Source organism: Chenopodium album, chromosome 22 (genome assembly GCF_948465745.1).
Source record: "Chenopodium album chromosome 22, dcCheAlbu1.1, whole genome shotgun sequence".
NCBI classification, from domain to species: Eukaryota; Viridiplantae; Streptophyta; class Magnoliopsida; order Caryophyllales; family Amaranthaceae; genus Chenopodium; species Chenopodium album.
In genome coordinates, this window is record NC_137855.1 from 33,162,847 (window position 1) to 33,181,272 (window position 18,426).

General features: G+C 37.0%; 1 protein-coding gene and 1 pseudogene across 3 annotated transcripts; one reads left to right on the forward strand and one right to left on the reverse strand.

The window, feature by feature from the left end:
• LOC145604625 (multiple organellar RNA editing factor 8, chloroplastic/mitochondrial-like) lies at positions 1-4,754 on the forward strand. Its single transcript, XM_081660526.1, has 4 exons — positions 1-514; positions 2,816-2,913; positions 3,003-3,068; positions 3,915-4,754. Exons 1-4 carry the CDS (start codon positions 105-107, stop codon positions 4,469-4,471), a joined length of 1,131 nt encoding a protein of 376 aa, XP_081516652.1. The 5' UTR covers positions 1-104; the 3' UTR covers positions 4,472-4,754.
• A 940-nt stretch (positions 4,755-5,694) lies between these two features.
• Positions 5,695-11,281, reverse strand: LOC145604693 (eukaryotic translation initiation factor 3 subunit D pseudogene; annotated as a pseudogene). 2 transcript variants are annotated; one of them, XR_014104954.1, is made up of 3 exons: positions 9,431-11,281; positions 8,748-8,781; positions 5,695-5,967 (listed from the first exon to the last, which is right to left on the reverse strand). The product of XR_014104954.1 is annotated as a eukaryotic translation initiation factor 3 subunit D pseudogene, transcript variant X2 (transcript). The 2 variants fall into 2 exon arrangements; XR_014104953.1 differs by lacking the exon at positions 8,748-8,781 and having other exon boundaries at positions 9,431-11,280.
• Positions 11,282-18,426: the final 7,145 nt, after the last annotated feature.

The window sequence follows — 18,426 nt, forward strand, 5'->3', positions numbered from 1 at the left end:
GCACTCTCTTTCCTCTAAACCCTCTTAAAACCCCTGGTCCACAATTCCTCCCCATTTTCTCTCTCCTCTCTTCAACCTCTAGGGTTTTCTCCAACCCTTCATCAATGGCGGCTCCTCGAATCCTCTCTCCTCTCTCTCGCACCCTCTTCACCAAACAATCCTTCGCTTCCTTCCTCCTCTCTCGCCCCTTCTCCTCCACCACTTCCACCACCACCACCACCTCCGCCGCTTTCTCTCTCCTCCGCCTCCGCCCACTCGCTTCCGCCGCCGCACTCCGCCGCTACCCCGCTGCTCTAACCACCACTGCTTTCCGAACCTTCGCTTCTCGTCAGGCTCAGAATTCTCTCTCTGATAATAACCCTAATTGGTCTAATCGTCCTCCTAAAGAGACTATCTTGCTTGATGGGTGTGATTTTGAGCATTGGCTTGTTGTTACTGAGCCTCCCCCTGAAAATGCTACCAGAGATGAGATTATTGATTCCTTTATTAAAACCCTAGCTGAAGTTATTGGAAGGTATTTCTCCTCTTTTCATCTTCCCTTTTTATCATTTGATTTATTATAATGTGTTGCATTTTTGGAATATGATTGTTGTGTACTGAACGATTTTTGAGGAAATGATGGATGGATGGATGTTTTGTGTGTTTGGTATTTGTGTTTTCGGGTCGTAAAGGTAGTGATGTAGACGGGGTTTGATTCGAGGGATTGCGTTCAACCCCATTATCGTAACCAATTAAACTATTTGGTGTTAATTTTGTTTGATATTTGTTATCGCTGGCTTATTGCTTTCATTTTCTGGGGACTATAGTAGACCCGCTTTACGTCGCAATTGGCTTGTTTTAGATGGTCTTTGATGAAATTCTGGCCTTTTTTTTATATAGATTGCTAAATATAACCATTTCAAATTGTTGGGGTTACGCATTTGTTATTTTGAAGGTATGAGGTTAAAGATTTAAGAGTCTAATAATTGAAATCTGAAAAATTCGTCTTTCAAATCTTATACAACGAAAAAAACCCCTATGAAAAATATTTTTTTTCCGATTAAAATGAGTAATTTAGATAGATTTGCACTACCTTACAGAGCACTGAGCTGCAAAGGTCATTTTCGTAATCCCAAAATGATATTTAGAGTGTCATATGAATGGTTGTTTGATGAGTAGGCAAATTGCGACAATATAACGAGTTGAGAATCTTGTGAGCAATAGAGGGTTTTTCTTACACTCCACCACAGTGAATTACCTTTCGCGTGATTATTATTGGCCAAGGTGTGCTGGTTTCCCAATTATGCTACTCAGACTCTTTAGTATGTGTTTACCGTTTGTCAAAGGTCGGTCAGTTAGGTGTTGTAGGATAGTAGGTAGGAGATAAAGATCTATAAATTGTGTATACAGTATCTGCAATGCTATCTTTGTTGTGTGGTGCTGTTTGACGGCTAGAACACTAGGTCACTGTGACGGGCCCTGGTAGCATAGAAGTCCAGGCGAAAGGAATGAAATTTCATTCCTGTTTGAATCTGCTTCACATAAGTTCCCTGGAATTATATGTGCAATGTCTGCACTGTCAGGCGCTTATCTGCTGCGCCTGCCATATATGTTAAACATATGTTCCTGTGCCTGGGAGTTTCTAGCGTTGCATACTTTAAGTTGATTCTGGAACTTGCACTAGTTAAGTTAAACATTTTGAGACTTAGGTCCACTGTTAGGACCTAGGAAGTATAGCCGTTTTTCATATAATTGGTTAAGTGGATGCAGAAGGAATACTTCAAGTTGATTCCGGAACTTGCACTAGTTAAGTCAAACATTTTGAATTTTTGAGACTTGGTCTGCTGTTAGGAAGTATAGGCTTTTTCATAGAACTGGTTAATTGGAGGCAGGTTGAATACTTTAAGTTGATACTGGAACTTGCACTAGTTGATTCAAACATTTTGAGATTTATGTCCTGCTATTAGTATAGCTGTTTTCATATGACTGGTTAAGTGGAGGCAGGAGGAAGAATGGTGTTGAGATTTGGCTGTTTGGGGAAGTTGGGTTTGCAGATGTTAATTGTAGGTTTTTTTTATTTCTGACTAGACTCATATATGAATTGCACTGCACTACTTTTTATTGTTGTTTTTATCAATGCTAAGTATCCAATCTATCTTGAAATGTCGGAGGCAATTTTTCAAGGTCGGTAGTGTTAGTCATGGTTGTTTGGGGTGGTTAATTTTGGCTTCCATATTAGTGACTTAGTCCAAGGATTTATCTGCCAGATCTTGCGTTTAGACATCAGAGTACAATAATTTAAATGCTCCTGGTTATTTATGCTCTTTCTGCATTTTGGGAGCAGTTTTGTTCAGTTTTACTTTTATTTTTTCATTTTAATTTTTTAACAAATATGCAGTAAGGATTAGCTGGTGTTATTAGATTTAGCCTCTGTTACATTGCTTCTTTAGAAGTGCTGCTGTGTTGGTTGAATTTAAGTGTCATAATTGTTGGCTTGTTTTATGCCTCCTTGTATGCCTACTTGTTCCAGAAGTAGTTATTGATATACCTGTAATGCATGCTTCTTGCTAGAGTATGGTTTTAGTAGACAGATGAGAGCTTCATACTTGAAAATAGGTTTGATGGGGGGTAAAGTGTGAGAATTTATCCATGTGTGCAAACACGTGAACATATCATTTGTTCAGTATTGTTAGCTTTTTACCTGATTGAGAGGTGACATATTTATTGCATGATATGTACTTGTATTTTATTCTTGCTCCATGTGGTATTTTCTTTGATTGTTACATCTGTTTGATTTTGCTTTCTTTTCTCAATATGTGGTGGATTGATTTTTCAGTGAGGAAGAAGCAAGGATGAAAATATACTCTGTCTCAACCAGACATTACTTTGCGTTTGGAGCCTTGGTGTCTGAGGAGTTAACATACAAACTTAAAGGTTGACATTTGTTGCTTAAAAGCCTATTCGGTGTTCAAAGTATTTATGTTTGTGAAAAGCTTATGGTTTGGATCCTTTGATTTATGCAGAGTTGCCCAATGTGCGTTGGGTCCTCCCTGACTCGTACTTGGATGTCAAAAACAAAGATTATGGGGGTAAGATATCGATGAATTTGATAGCTTTAAGTAATTTCTGCTGTATAACTGACACTTGAAATATTTGTATTGCTGTTATTCTGTTAACCTATATATATATATATATATATATATATATATATATATATATCGAATATTACCATTCGATTAACCCTCACCCCTTGTCCCATCCCTTTGCTTATTGGAGCTGGGATTATTACTCTTATTAGTGTGCTTCTATAATATAAAGGCTTGGTACAATACTGCAATAAGGTTGTTGGATTACCAAACAGCACAAAATTGCCTCTTTGTAACACCACTATGTCTCTCAAATTTAGAAGGCCATAGTAACTTGTCATTTGTTTGCTCTTCTGGTATTGCTTGTTCCATCTTTTTTTCTAATGTTATATACTTCCTCATATTACTCTCTTTGTTTGGAAATTTGCACTGTTCATATTTTCCCATTTGGCCTCCTTTATTAATTTATATGTTGGGCAAAGTATAATCATGTAGGATCTTTTGAGATTCGTCTCAATTATATATTTTTATTATATCAAATTGTTATATATTTTACTTCTCTGTAATTAGAGTTTTTTAAGGTTGAAATTATGCATTGACAAGTGTAAAGTCTCAAAACTTGCAACTAAAAACCAACTGAGGAAGTATTAGCTTTTGTCATAGCATGATGATGTACAGTATTGGTTGATATGGCCTCTTCTTTCCACTCAGTACTCACCCACTCCACCCCCTCCTTCCTCTCTCTTTCTACAAATGCTAGTATTCACTTCCTTATGAAAATGCTTTAGGTACCTGACTCATAATTGTTGTATACTGCAATATTTTGATCTTTTATGGCATTCTTGACAGGGGAACCATTTATCGATGGTCAAGCTGTTCCATATGATCCTAAGTACCATGAGGAATGGGTAAGGAACAATGCAAAGGCACAGGAGCGTAACAGGCGCAATGACAGACCTAGAAATGCCGATCGTTCTAGGAACTTTGACAGAAGACAAGGCGGTGGAAGGGGCCCACCAAACACTGGTGGTGCGCCACCTAACATGCCACCACCCAACAATGCTGGATATGCACAGAACATGCCACCACCCAACAACGCTGGTTATGGCCAGAATATGCCACCACCCAACGCTGGTTATGGCCAGAACATGCAACCACCCAACACTGGTTATGGAAATCCAGGATATGCACAGAACAGAGGGAATGCTCCACCTCCTAACTATGGGGGTCAAGGAAATCCTGGCTATGCAGGCAACACCAGGCCAAACCAACAACCAGGTGGAGGGATGCCTTATCAGAATGCACCTCAGAACTATGCTCCACAGAACAGCAACATGGGAGGGCAGCAAGGTCCTGGTGCCTATCAGCAAGATGTGCCTGGAAGAGATGGACCAAACTATCAATGATGTTTTTGTAGATAATTTACTGATATTTAATGCCTACTAGAACCTTATGATATCTTTTAAGTAGTTGTTTTGGAGGTACTAAGTGAACTATAGGATGTAATGGGTGGGTGATGCAATATTTTGCAGTGATAATCATTTGAACTGTAACTCTTTGTTAAGTTTCAGTCCTCTGAGGTGTTATTTGGCCGCTCAATAGGTTTATGAACAATTGTTTTATTGTTATCTACTATGCAATGAAGAGACCTTAGTGTTTACAAGGTCATGATGCATAAATAATTGAAAAGTGTTGTATCATAACTTGTGAGTCCAATGGTTCGAGGGATCTAGGTTACATGAGAGATGAGCTATGATACAAATTCTCAATGTGACGTTCTTGATTGCACTTGTCATAAGGATTTATTTCACATGTCATTGGAATTTCAGTTTTTGGATAAACTTATAATCTTTAACATTTATAAAGACAACTTAAAATGAGAAGCACTCTATGAAGAGAAACCCAATATAGAGAAATCGTACTTGTATAATTTATTAGCTTCTCCTCTACTGCCCAACCCTTTTTCTTTTTTTTGAACGATTTCTTTGTTCTTCTCAACTCTTTTGAAGTTGTCTTGCAAATTGATCTAATCTTTGCTACTATGTGTATATGTATGTTTGAAGCCCTCTATTAATTTCTCGAAACCAGATGAATTGAATGATTTGGGTTTCAGCCGAACTTAGGATATGATTGTAAGATTAATCTAGTACTCTATTGGATATTCTTTGACGCTTCACTTAAATTGGACTAATTACTAATGATTTAAGTTTTGATTTTTTTTTTACCTCAAAATATCGTGTCTTATCTTTCTCGTTGGGATTTTAAGCCTTCTTGGCCAAGATCTAGATGAGCTCAACAATAATCACTTGACCCATCATCTTATGATGCACATGAATAACAGATTTAAACTTATGTTTAAGCATTAACTTGACTATCTTGTAGGCGCAGGTTGAATTCGTCTACCTAAGCGGCTAAGCATAGATGAATATTAACTGTTGTACGCCTTGTAGCCTTATCGGCATTGGCCGATACCTTAGCATACATACTTCGTATATATGCATGGCAATGCATAGGAATCTGAGGATTTGACATATTCAACACAATGTCAATAGTATCCAAAGATACAATGTCAAAGGCATAAAAAGGCTTGTGGTATCAAAAAAGTGCAGTGGACAGTGGAGAAAGTAGCTACGAAAGTACGATGAAATTACTAACTAAAAAATTACAAACCGCTAAGTGCTTGAAGATTAACAACAAAAGAAGGCAATGAATTAAAGCATTTCCAAAAAGAAAATAAACGAGCAAAACACCAGCAGCAGTAAAATTGGTCCATAGCTTAAAGTTGACCAAAATCCCGGATAAACTGAAGCGGCAAAAAGGGACAAAAGTATGTGGCCATATGAAGCATCCTAAAATGAATACTCCAGGAGAGGAGAAAGCTAAAACAAACATAAGAAGGAACCTGAAAAAGAGAGGGACGAGACGAGAGTTAGAAGAAATGAAAATTATAACAAAAGCTTACAAAGAGAAATACAGAAAGAGAGCACAAACAGAGGAAGCAGGCATGCTAAACATTGTCCACATGAAAGATCAGCCAACCTTTGCTCAGAGCATCCCACAAGGCCACAATACCCATATACAAACATGCAACTAAGTATACAAGATTACTAACCAAGAAAAAGCTTAAAGTAACACTCAATGACATAAAGACAGAAGTCAAGGGAGTCAAAAAAACCAAAGAACCAGAAAATAGAGAAGTTCAGCAAAACACAGGCCAACCAATCATAGTGCAGCCAAGATCTGAAGAGACCCGGGGAAAGGGGAGCATCATCATAGCAATACAAAGTGACTGAGTGAGGATTAAAAAGATACTGTAACTTCACAAGAACTGGTGCAAAATTAAACAAAGAAAAAGGAATAACAGAAGAGGAGATAAACATGATGACTCATCATGGAGGCCGAAAGAAGGAAAAAAAAAAAAGCAATATGGGAAACAAAACCAAACATAACAAATGCAACAAGATGTACTTGAAGAATGATCTAAATATATTTGATGGTCAGAAGCATTATATAGGCCAGTTTAAGGTGAAAACGACTTGAGTCAAAGAAAATAAATGGGCAAATAAAAAGGTGATCTAATATGCTATAGGGCATAGCCGCATAGGCCTATACCAAAGTATCCACCACAACTTTGATTAGACACTCAGCATCATGAGGCCAAAGATAATGGGGCAAATAAAAAGATAAATTAGCAAGCCAAGATTTCAATTAATACAACCATTAAAACCATCCTGCTAGGTAAAAAATCAGAAGACCATGTAGCTAAAAAAACCAACTATTAATATTCAACATCATATTAATGGATTTAATGGGCAAAGGAGCATGAGCATATATACAGAATAAACAACATAAAATGTACAGAGAAGTATAACAATTTACTTCATATAAAAAATTTAAAAAAACATGAAGACAACAAATTCCAAAGAAGAAAAATAATCAGACATAATATCATATTGAGATTACAATGATAAACAAAATAAATACTTACTAAAAAGCGAAATTGATTCATCAACAAAGCACTAGACATGTACTCAGGAAGATGAACTGAAGCATATAGTAATCAAAAAGAGGAGACATAAGAGTACAGAGCTCCCTGGTCAAATGAATTGATCCAGCCATAACTCCCATCCATCAGTACCTCAACCGCGTATTCTCAGCATCTATCCTAGCAGCTACCCTAGAATTCCGTCTATTGCTCTAGGGTAGGGGTTATTTTAGAGAAGAAAGAAAGCTCCTTGCTACGGTTATTCAAAGCTCTCTCCCCTATCTTCTAGAAAGGATAAGTCTACTCCATATGCTTTCTTATTTCATTCTGGTTGTTACCCCCAAGTCTCTTGCTCCCTATTTAGCTCAGCCTTAGTAGAAGTGGGTAGTGGAACTGGCTGGACAGTACCGCCTGGTGGCTCCGAGCAGGGTTCAATGGTCATTTAAATATGCAATAAGCCCTATGCTCTTGAAAAGACATGAACCAATTACTATAGAAGAGCCCAAATGAAAAATATCAAGAATATCCAACAAGCCCTAACAGACAACGTGGATCCCCAATTGAGAGCAAGAACCCTTAAATCACCAAAGTTGAAATTGGGGGCAAATAATTTCAAATCCCCATAAAATAAATTGGGGGAAATGATTCCTAGCAGACCTAACTAAATGATGACAAATAAACCATGACAAATTAAAAGAGGATCAGGCGACATGGATCGAGATCATCAAGGTCAACAATCAATCAATCAAAGCCTAAATCCCATAAGTGGGGTTGTCTACATGAACCAAATTTGATTATTCCGTGTAGTCATTGACAAACATCTTCTTTCTCCATCCCTTAAGATTAATTCCTCATCCTCATGCAAATCCATATACTTCATATCCTTCCTAACCAAGTCATTTTCGGTCTCCCTCTCCCTAGTTTAACCCCTCCATGGTCCCACTCTTCCACTCTTCGTACAGGACAAAAAAGAAAAAAAATTGAGAAGATCAAATTGAAATAGACAATGATCCATAGGGAAGTCTTGGGATTTCAGTTGAAGAGAATAGATACGTAACTTTGGGATCTGAGAAAAATTTAGCAAGAAAGATTTCTGGGTATAAAATTAAGAAACATACCCAACTTATGCAGAGGAAGAAAAACCCAAATAGATGGAGAATTCATCCAAATTATGGCTATATCAAGGAAGGAGAATCAAGAAGAAAGAATGCAGCAAGAAGTAAGCATGGATAGGAACCACAGTAACAACAACACCCGTAACAGCAGAAAATTGTCCTAAGCCTGCTGTTATGCTCACTTATTCTAGAAGGATAAGGGCAAGGAAGTACTTCAGCTTCAGAATAGTAACAATTTTTGGGGAAGGATAATAGTGGTAATTGTCAGTTACTTAAAGTCTTGAGTGTAATAAAAGGGGGGAATGAATGGAATAAGACGGGTCATTGAGAAAAGTAATTAGTAAGCTCTAATTGAAGAATGCCATCTACTTAAGCAAATGAATAAGCTGTAAATTATGCATTTCACCTTGATTTCCATCAACACAGTCGTATCCTCCGCTTATCCAATTACTTCTTCTAAATTTCTTTACTAATCCCTCTCTAATCCTTCCTTCTCATTTTTTGAGTGGATATTAGCTAAGGATCAATCAGCTTGATTCTTAGAAATAACACATATAAACTTGCAAAACACAGTGTGTTTACCAGATGGATTAATACAACCTCCGTTTCGCATTATCTGCAACAAAGGGGTATTATTTGTGAGATATAAAATATTCCTTTGTTGCAGATAATGCTTAACGGAGGTAGTAATAAATTTGTCAAAACTCAAAAGAGTAGTTTTAGCTATCCCTGGATTAATTTTATCCGTACATAAGAGATTGGTAAAAGTAATTTGTGCACATCAGTATTACTTTTCAAAAAAATGAAATATATATATGGACTAAACATAATTGAGCCGTGGAAGGTGGTTTGAGGAAAGAGAAGAAGGTCAAGAAGAATATTCTAGGTTTACAGGAGGTCAATTTTTCCAGAGTGACTTCTCTTCATTTCTCTCTCAAGATGGGTCATCACTCTGGCTAATTACACATGTTCTTTACCGGAATCAAGCTACTAAAGCTTCAGTCCAAACTCTATAGGTTTTGTGAGCTATTCGAAACAAGACACAAAGGCAACCAATAACCTATGATAAAGAGTATGAGAAATTGAAGGTGACAGACCAGCTAAATAAATTAGCTAAATAGAACATCATGAGTGTAAATTAGTCTTACAAAGTATGCAAATAACTAGAACAAACATGGAACAACATAATAACAACCTCAAGAACATACATTACATAATAAACAAACATGGAACAACAAGATACAAAGCTAGATAGAATCCCATACCCTTCTTAAGGCACAGCAGTAATCTCCTTGTCCTCCACATCAGTGGCAGCCACACCAATCTCAGAAGAAAGACCATTAGCAGCATCTTCGGTAGGAGGCTGTGCTTGCTCCTCCTCGGGCAATGGCTCCTCGACATAATCATTCTCGAAAGCATCAGCAGGCACCTCGTAAATCCTAACCTGGGGCTTAGAAGGATCCTTAACAAGCACATACTTGCCCTCATTCAACTTCATACACAAATCAACAATACTCTTAACAATTCCCCACATATTAGCCATGTTCAAATTAATCTGAGCCGCGAAATCCCTAGGCTTATACCCAACAACACCGAGAATTACATGATTAAAATGATCCCTAGGATGAACCCTCGAAACGTACCCCAACTTCATCATATCAGCGCCACCCAAAAGCGCCTGAGCAGTCCACTTAGCCATCTTATTAGAATTATTCTTCAATTCAGTAGCCAAAACAGCACCTCTTTGAGTCTCCAATTTCTGCCTCCAATCAACCCCAGAATACTTAGGATCAAACTCATTCAAAGCATTCAATGTCAAAAACTGCCTCTGATTATTACTCTCAAGCACACTCTGTAACTCACACCTAGCAACCAAATACATATCATTATCAAGCTTCCACCTCCTATACCTATACCCAGCAGAAGCAACCTCTTCTCCCTCATTCGCAAACGGGTTCGGCTCCTCGAAGCTCACCTTCTTCCCCTCCTTAACCAAAACCTGCTGAGAGAAATTCTGGTTAATGTAAGCAGCCTCAACACTCAATGAATGGGCAGAATTTATATCATCTTTCGACTCCGGTAACGGCTCCTGAGAAGTCTCATGAACAGACAACAAATCCAACTGAGACCCATCTCTCTTATCAAAGAAAAGCTTATTCCCAACCCTCTGAATCACAATGTCCCAACTGTAAACACTCCTCGGCGAACACATCAGAGTTGACAGTATCGCATCAGTAGCGAATACAGTAGCCTTATCCTCATTCGCCAACCTCCTAATCACAGGATCATCAGTGGTGGTAACCTTAAAGAAGTTCCGATTCTTGAACCTCTCCAACCTTCGCTCGTTCTTCGGGGTAAGGCGGTCATATGTTTTATCATACGAATCGAGAGACCCACAGAACAGAAGATCTTCAGGGTCAGGTACAGCGAAGGACAGCTTGGAGAAGGTGGAAAAGGGGATCTGCTCAAGCATGTTCCACTCAGGCTGGATTTCAACGGAAGATTTGAATACTGCGGCCTCGCGGCGTTGATGCTGACCACCCCCAATGCGGTGGTTGTTGTGGTAGAGGCGGTCGCGGCGAGCGCGGTCTTTCTCGGCTTCGCGCTTGCGAGCTTCGACCTCTTCGTCGCGGCGTTGCGGGAGGTGGCGAGATGGGTTGTTGTGGTGGTGGTGGAAGCGCCATTTAGGGCCGAATTTGGGGCGAGGTGGGGGTTTACCGTCGACGAGGCGGAAGGAGGAGTCGTCGTCGGCGGTGGCGGCGAAGGAGTCGTCGCCGGAGAAGTCGAAGACGGAGTCGTTGGAGTTGTTGTTGTTGCGGCGGTTGGAGGGGTTGTTGAGGTTGCGAGTCCAATCGGCGATTCGGCCGAGTTTGTCGGAGCGAGAAAAGGGGGCGAAGGGGACGTTGCTGGGGACTGTGGTGGTGGTTGCGGTGGTTTCCGGTGGACCCCAACCGTCTGGGTTGAAGGGGACGAAGCCGACTTCGAACACCATTGTTGTTGTTGTTGTAAGGGAGATAGAGAGGGAGAGAGTGGAGAGGAGAGGAGAGTCAAGAGACGACTGAAGGAGGGATAAAAAGAGGAAAGGGAAACACCCTAGGGACTTTGAGAGTTCCGAAGAGTTTGAGTTCGACTTCGAGTCCGAGTTTGACTCTAAATTCGAGTTTTTGAACTCAATAAGGTAACATCGATTGTTAATACTTAATATTGACCTTAATTATCCTAATTTTTAATTTGAAAAAATTATTAAAAATAATATTCCCTCCGTCTCCTTTTGATAGTCCCTTATGGGTAAAAATCACGGGAATTAAGAAACTTAAATAAAAGTAGTAAAATTACATTGGAAAGATAAATTTACATTGGTTATGTAAAATAGTAGAGAGAGAAAGTAATAAAAGTACATTGAAAAACAAAATTTACTCCGTATATAGGAAAGATAAATTTGCACAAATATTGTTGTAATCAGAGAGAATTTTGATAAAAAATTGATATTAATGGTACTTAAAAAAGCAAATGGGACTATTAATTTGGGACTAAAAATAGGCCATAAGGGACTATCATTTGGGGACGGAGGGAGTACTATAAAGTATAAACATTGAGCGTTGCACTAAAAACAAGTTAAACTTTTGATTATTTCTAAATAATACAAACTTTGAGGGTGTCCGTTATAAATAAGTTATTTTACCTGCAACCTAACTGACTGTGTTTTTTTTCTTCCTTTAATAAATTCGTTTAACAATGTAATTTTTTTTTTTTGACGAGGTTTAACAATGTAATTTACTCTTAATAATAACTTTAATAATGGTTAATTAACAGTTAAAATATTTATTAAAAATTTCTTCAAAAATATTTTTTTTTTAAAAAAACACCCCATCTCCTCCGCCAGCCCCCCGGCGCCAACCACGCCCAGATCCCACTCCCTGGTGCCAACGCCGACTCCCCTCCCCCACATGTCACCCCTTCCCTCTTCCCCAACGCTAGCTACACCACCGAACTCCCTCCTCCGTAAAACTACCAAACTCCCTCCCCCACAAAACCACCAAAAACCCATGTCCCGCCGTCAAAAAACCCTAACCGAAGTCCCATCGATGGCTGGGGGAGGTCCGATTTGGGTTTTATTAAGGTGGGAGATGAGTTTTTTTGGTGGTTTTGCGAGGGAGGGGGTTCGGTAGTTTAGGTCAGCGCCGAGGAAGGGGGTGACGTGTGGGGGGTCGGCGCCGGCGCCGAAGGAGAAGATCTGGGCGCGACCGGCACTAAGAGGCTGGGTAGGGTGGCAACAATTTGGGTGGCTGGGTTGCGTGAGGAATAGTTTTTTGTAAAAAAATAAAATAAATAACTCTCTCTACAGTAATAATCTTTTGAAAATTAAAAAAAAAAACATTAAATTAAATAAATAAATAAGAATCAAATTAACTTGTTAAACCAATAAAATTTTGACACGTGCCCCTATAACCTGTTAATTAAGTTATTAACCGGTTATAACTTGTTTTAGGCGGTTACCCCCCCCCCCCAAAGTTTGTATCATTTTTATTTTCACTTCCCCATCAAATATCCAAATTAACATGCATTTGTCATATACGATATAGCAATGGCAATAATTTCTAATAATAGATACAACTATTACTATTACACATTTGCTTATGCTACAAATTACTTACACTTAGTTTTACTTTATTGGGCTATTGGGCGCATCGCGCGCGATAACTCAACTAGTCTATAAAAAGTATTTTATAAAATTGTAAAATATCCGGGTATTACAATAAAGGTCATGAATCTCTAATGAATTATATATTTCTATTTGTAAAATAGATAATGATACGTGTCGTTTAACGTATAAAATTAAATAATAATTTACCTCACTTAAACCTTCAAAAATATTAACAACTAATAAAAAGGGTAAGTACGGGTCGAATTGAACCCACGAGGAGACCAATTAACTCTATAAACTCAAATCAGTTCGAAACATAAACTATATATACATAAAGAATACTATTTACACTATATACATGAGAATGTGGGGTTTAACTTGAACGAGCAACTAAACTAAACAAGAACTAAATAATAATCTAATAATCACAAGTGATGACACACTAACCAATTTTATTCATAACTTTACTCAGATTAAACTATTGATAATAATAATTGACCGACTCTGCAAAATTACTCAATTTAGCGATTAGACTAATTGTAGAGACTTTAGTAACAAAGGTTCCCTATCTCCCTTACTTGAAACCAATTTCGAACTAAGCCGAAATCGACTCTAAACCAACCTAGTTAACACAAATATGGTCGCAACTTGTATGAATTAGTCTTGGAAGCATTGATATCTAGTAGACCTTATTAGTCCTAACCAATCTAAACACATAAATGTCATATTACTTAGATCGAAATTGCTCTCTAATTTGAACCAAATCGTAATCACAGACTCGATATAAAATTAGACACTACTTCACTATATGATGTAAACTAAGCCAAACCATATAGATAGCAATAATTCACAACTAACAACATGAAAGATAACAATCAATGTAAAATCGCAAAATTGATAATCAAGAACGAGCAGATTTCAAATACGCATTAAATTGAAAAATAACATTGTCAAGAATCAATTGTAATATACCAATAATCCAATAAAAGTATCGCATCAAATTAGCAAAGAACATCAAATAAATCAGTAATATGGAACAAATAAGTTAAGAAGAACACTTATGATTTTATGTAATATACTCCCAAAAACACCCGAATAAACCCGGCTTCGACCCCTCGATTCACCTTCGTTCTTGTTCTACCTTGGATTAGAGACTAAGCTGCCCTCCAATGGCTATCTTCTCTTCACCAGTTACCCAATTACGAACTCACTCAAAATATCTCGCTCTTCGTATAACTGTTGGACCTAAATTTTTCGGTTTTGAAGAGATAATTAAAATTGTGATATAAGATATAGATTCATCTTCTCTATATTATCTCTTTGAATTTCGGATGATAATTGCAAATCTGGTTGGAGATGAAACTTGATAATGGTGGGTTTATTTCTCGCTTTCCACGCATTTCTTTTTCTTTTTCTTCTTTATCCTTTTGTTTTCCTTCTTATTTGATGATTGATCACGTGATCTTGAGCAGCTACACAGTGGGTTCATTTATGGTAATCAACCCAACAGTAAGATTAGATCTATTAAGTGATAATAATTTTTTTTTTTGACAACGGATAATTAAATATTAGAGACTAAAAATATGATATATTATGCACTGATCACATAAAATTTATTTTTCAAATATGGATGCCTTTTTTGTCTAGGAAGCGACGACCACAAAACGCAATTGCTATGCTGAAAGCCTGAAATATTGTTTTTGCAACCATTGAATTATTTGTCCAAGAAATTGACAATAAGTTTGATAAGTCAACTACTGACATTCTTTTGTACTTAGATTTGTTGATTTTAATAAACTCATCTAAGGTTTTGATAAGTAAAACTAGCTCAAACTTGCTCAAAACTGATCATTGGAGAGACTAAGCTGCCCTCCAATGGCTATCTTCTCTTCACCAATTGCCCAATTACGAATTCACTCGAACTATCTCGCTCTTTGTATAATTGTTGGCTAAGTTGTGTGTGTTTAGCAGGTATAATTGGGGATTTTTATACACCACCTACCGCGAATTAGAGAGACCTGACCTACGAACGACCTAAATTTTCTGGTTTTGAAGAGATAAAATTGTGATACACAAATTTTTGTATGTGGCCAGCCACAATTTTATTTATTTATTTTTTTTAAAAATAACATAAGTCTTCTTTCTCCTTTATCTCTCTCCTCTTTTTTTAGCTTCTTCTCCAAGCCAAACCACACATCACCAACAACCATATCTCTACTCTACCCATTTTCTCTCTCCTCTTTTCTTAGTTTCTTCTTCAAGTCAGATCACACATCATCAACAAACATATCTCTACTCAACCCATTCTCTCTCCTCTTTGCCAAATTGATGCAATTAAAGTCCAAAATTGTAGGATTTGGGTGTCAAATTGCTGTGAAAATTTTGATTAATTAAGTTTAAGATCATCAACAAAATTTGAAGTAGTGAAATCAATGAGAACCGGAGAAATGTGAGCTCGTTTTCTTCGTGGAATCTTCGATCGAACATTCTTCATCAATAAATCAACAACAGATTCAACAATAGTAGTATGAGCAAATTATAGAGTATTTGTAGGGTGTGATTGGTTTGGTTAGGGGTTACTTGTAGGGTGTTACTGGTTTAGTTAGGGGTTACTTGTACGGTGTTACTGGTTAGGGATTACTTATACGGTGTTACTGGTTTTGGTCGGGGGTTACTTGTAGGGTGTTACTGGTATGGTATGGGGCCTACAAGCAACTCTTGAATACGTAACTCATACAAGTAACCTTGAATAAGTAACTCATCATACAAGTAACCCCAAAAATAACTCATACAAGTAACCATTGAATAAGTAATCATACAAGTAACCCTTTAATTTACCCATTCAAGTAACCCCTGAACAAGTTATCCATACAAGTAACCCCTGAAAAAAAAAAAAAAAAAAAAAAAAAAAACAAGTAACCCCTAAATAAGTAATCCATACAAGTAACTCTTGAAAAAAAAATACAAGTAACCCTTAAACAAATAATCATACAAGTAACTCTTGAAAAAAAAAATACAAGCAACACCTGAAAAATACAAGTAACCCTGAGAATACTAGTAACTCCTACATGCGCGAGTCAGAGTCAGTTATTTTTGCTGACTTGGCAGCAGGCCACACGGTGTGGCCTGCTGCACCAAAAAGGCACCGGTTGTGATATAACATAGAGATTCATCTTCTCTATATTATTTTGGAAAACAATTGCAAATCTGGTTGGAGATGAAACTTGATAATGGTGGGTTTAATTCTCGTTTTCAACGCATTTCTTTCTCTTTCTCTTCTTATCCTTTTGTTTTCCTTCTTATTTGATGATTGATCACGTGATCTTGAGCAACAACACAGTGGGTTTATTTATGGTAATCCACCCAATAGTAAGATTAGATATATTAAGTGATAATTAAATATTAGAGACTAAAAAGATGATATTGTAGACACCCATTTGTGTCTCCCCAAAACCAAACCCAGTGATGAATGTCTTTCACGTCGAACCATAATCGAATGAGGTGAAAGTGTGGAAAAGTCAAGTGTTGCGGTTTAGTTTTATTTAAAATTCTCTTCTCTCTGTTTTTGAAAACAACTCTATTTATTAAAAATAGCCAATCCAGTTTAGTTTGGTCCATAATAAGGGTCCAATAATAGTGTAATTGGATGGGGCTCGAAAAGACCTTTCCAACGATATATTATAAACCCAATTCCGATGAATATTGAGAAAGTTATGGCCAAAGTACTAAACTGGGTCCGGTTAATTATTTACATATGGCCCAATGATCTAGAGGAGGGCCCAATGTTAATTATTATTCCTAAAAATTATTAGGATTAATTATAACTTTCTAGAAGTTTCTAGAAGGTTCTTTTAAATTCTAATATTATTAGATTTAATAATTATTTTAAGATGGATTTTTATTTGGAATAAAATATTATTATTTTCATTATTATATTATTATTTTTAAAAGATACGTTTTTGTACGGATTCCGTAGATCAATTTGGTTAAAGATCGGATTCCGCATGGAAAGCGCGTGGAAGTCAGACTGTCGCCAAACGACAAGTTTGTCGCTTGTCTGTCGCGACAGCGTGTATTTCGGGACGTGTAGTTTTATTCCTTATCAAATTCTATGCTTTTCCGGACTATTTTCCTTATAAATAGGGTCCTGAACCTCCATTTTTATTGATTCACAATCATTAATTCTCTCTTTCTCTCTCTTAAGCAATATATGCTTTCTTTCTCTCTCTCTTTCTAAACCAACCTTTTAAACACAATTCCGCATACACAAGATTTAGAATCACCTAGCCAAGTTCGAAGTTGCCTTTGCCCTAGACGTGCAAGGTTTAATATTTTATGAGGGTTTGGTCCACATCTAGTTAAAACTTTATTTAACTCATTCTAATTTAATTCTTTTAATTCTTTATTTTCATTGAAGTTTACTAACGCGTGTATTTTGTTATTAGAAAGAGGTACGAGGCATCAAAGTATGTAATCTCATTGCTCTATTCTTGTCGAAAGCATGCTTATATTATTTTAATTCCTAGTGTCATGTGAGGATGTTATTTAATGCTTTCTAGAATCATGTTTAGGGTGCCTCTTATTATTTCTAATATTATATAGCATGTTAGTACCATGTTAGGTTAAAAGCTTTAATCTTTATTGTTTAGTGACATGCTAGGATTTGTTATTAATCTTGTTAGTATCATGCCTAGGATCTTGCTATTATTAAGCTTTATTATTAACATGATTTTAATTATGATTATGTTGCTTGATATTATTTATGTTATTATTATTGCTTGATCACACCTTTTATGCATGTTTAAAGGGAATTTGTACTTGAAATCACGCTTAATAAGATAATTAATAATTTGGTTTAGGCCAATATGATTTTAATTCAAGTGATCGCCAATAATAGTTTTATTTGTGCATTAATATTCAACCAACATAGATAAACAGGTTTAGGGTAAATCAAATGTTTGCATGTTAGTCAGAAAGCGCACATGAATACGAGCAGAACAAAGTAGAGGCCTATTTTATAGGGTGGATCCTTTCTTTTGTAGATCGAATTCGTACCTTCATCCCCGAACCCTATTTGGTTCAAGACCTTATGGAGTTGACGATCTCATGGATCGTTAAGGGGTGTAACCTTCACCTCGTGATTGGTTTACAAGTTCCTAAAACTTGTTGGCGACTCTTTTGCTCTCTTTTCTTTCCCTTTGGACGCCACCATACTTGAATGTATGATCACAGTGGGGTTCAAGCTTGGGGTTATGGTGCTTGAAATATTCCCTACAGATATATTATGCACTAATTACATAAAGTTTATTTTTCAAATATGGATGCCTTTTTTGTCTAGGAAGCGGCGACCACAAAACACAATTGCTATGCTGAAATATTGTTGCTGCAACCATTGAATTTTTTGTCCAAGAAATTGCAATAAGTTTGATAAGTTAACTACTGACATTCTTTTGTACTTAGATTCGTTGATTTCAATAAACTCATCTAAGGTTTTGATAAGCAAAACTTGCTCAAACCTGATCAATTATGAGAATTTCTTGGTCTCTACCTACTAGAGACCACAGTAAGGATTAAAAGGTAATTTTAGTAAAAGTTGTCAATTTTATATTTTTTTTA

Excerpts from the sequence above, each read along its gene's own strand:
- LOC145604625 (XM_081660526.1), top strand. The coding sequence starts at position 105 with ATGGCGGCTCCTCGAATCCTCTCTCCTCTCTCTCGCACCCTCTTCACC. Across the intron at positions 515-2,815 it reads CTAGCTGAAGTTATTGGAAG|TGAGGAAGAAGCAAGGATGA; the intron begins GTATTTCTCCTC and ends TTGATTTTTCAG. Across the intron at positions 2,914-3,002 it reads GTTAACATACAAACTTAAAG|AGTTGCCCAATGTGCGTTGG; the intron begins GTTGACATTTGT and ends TGATTTATGCAG.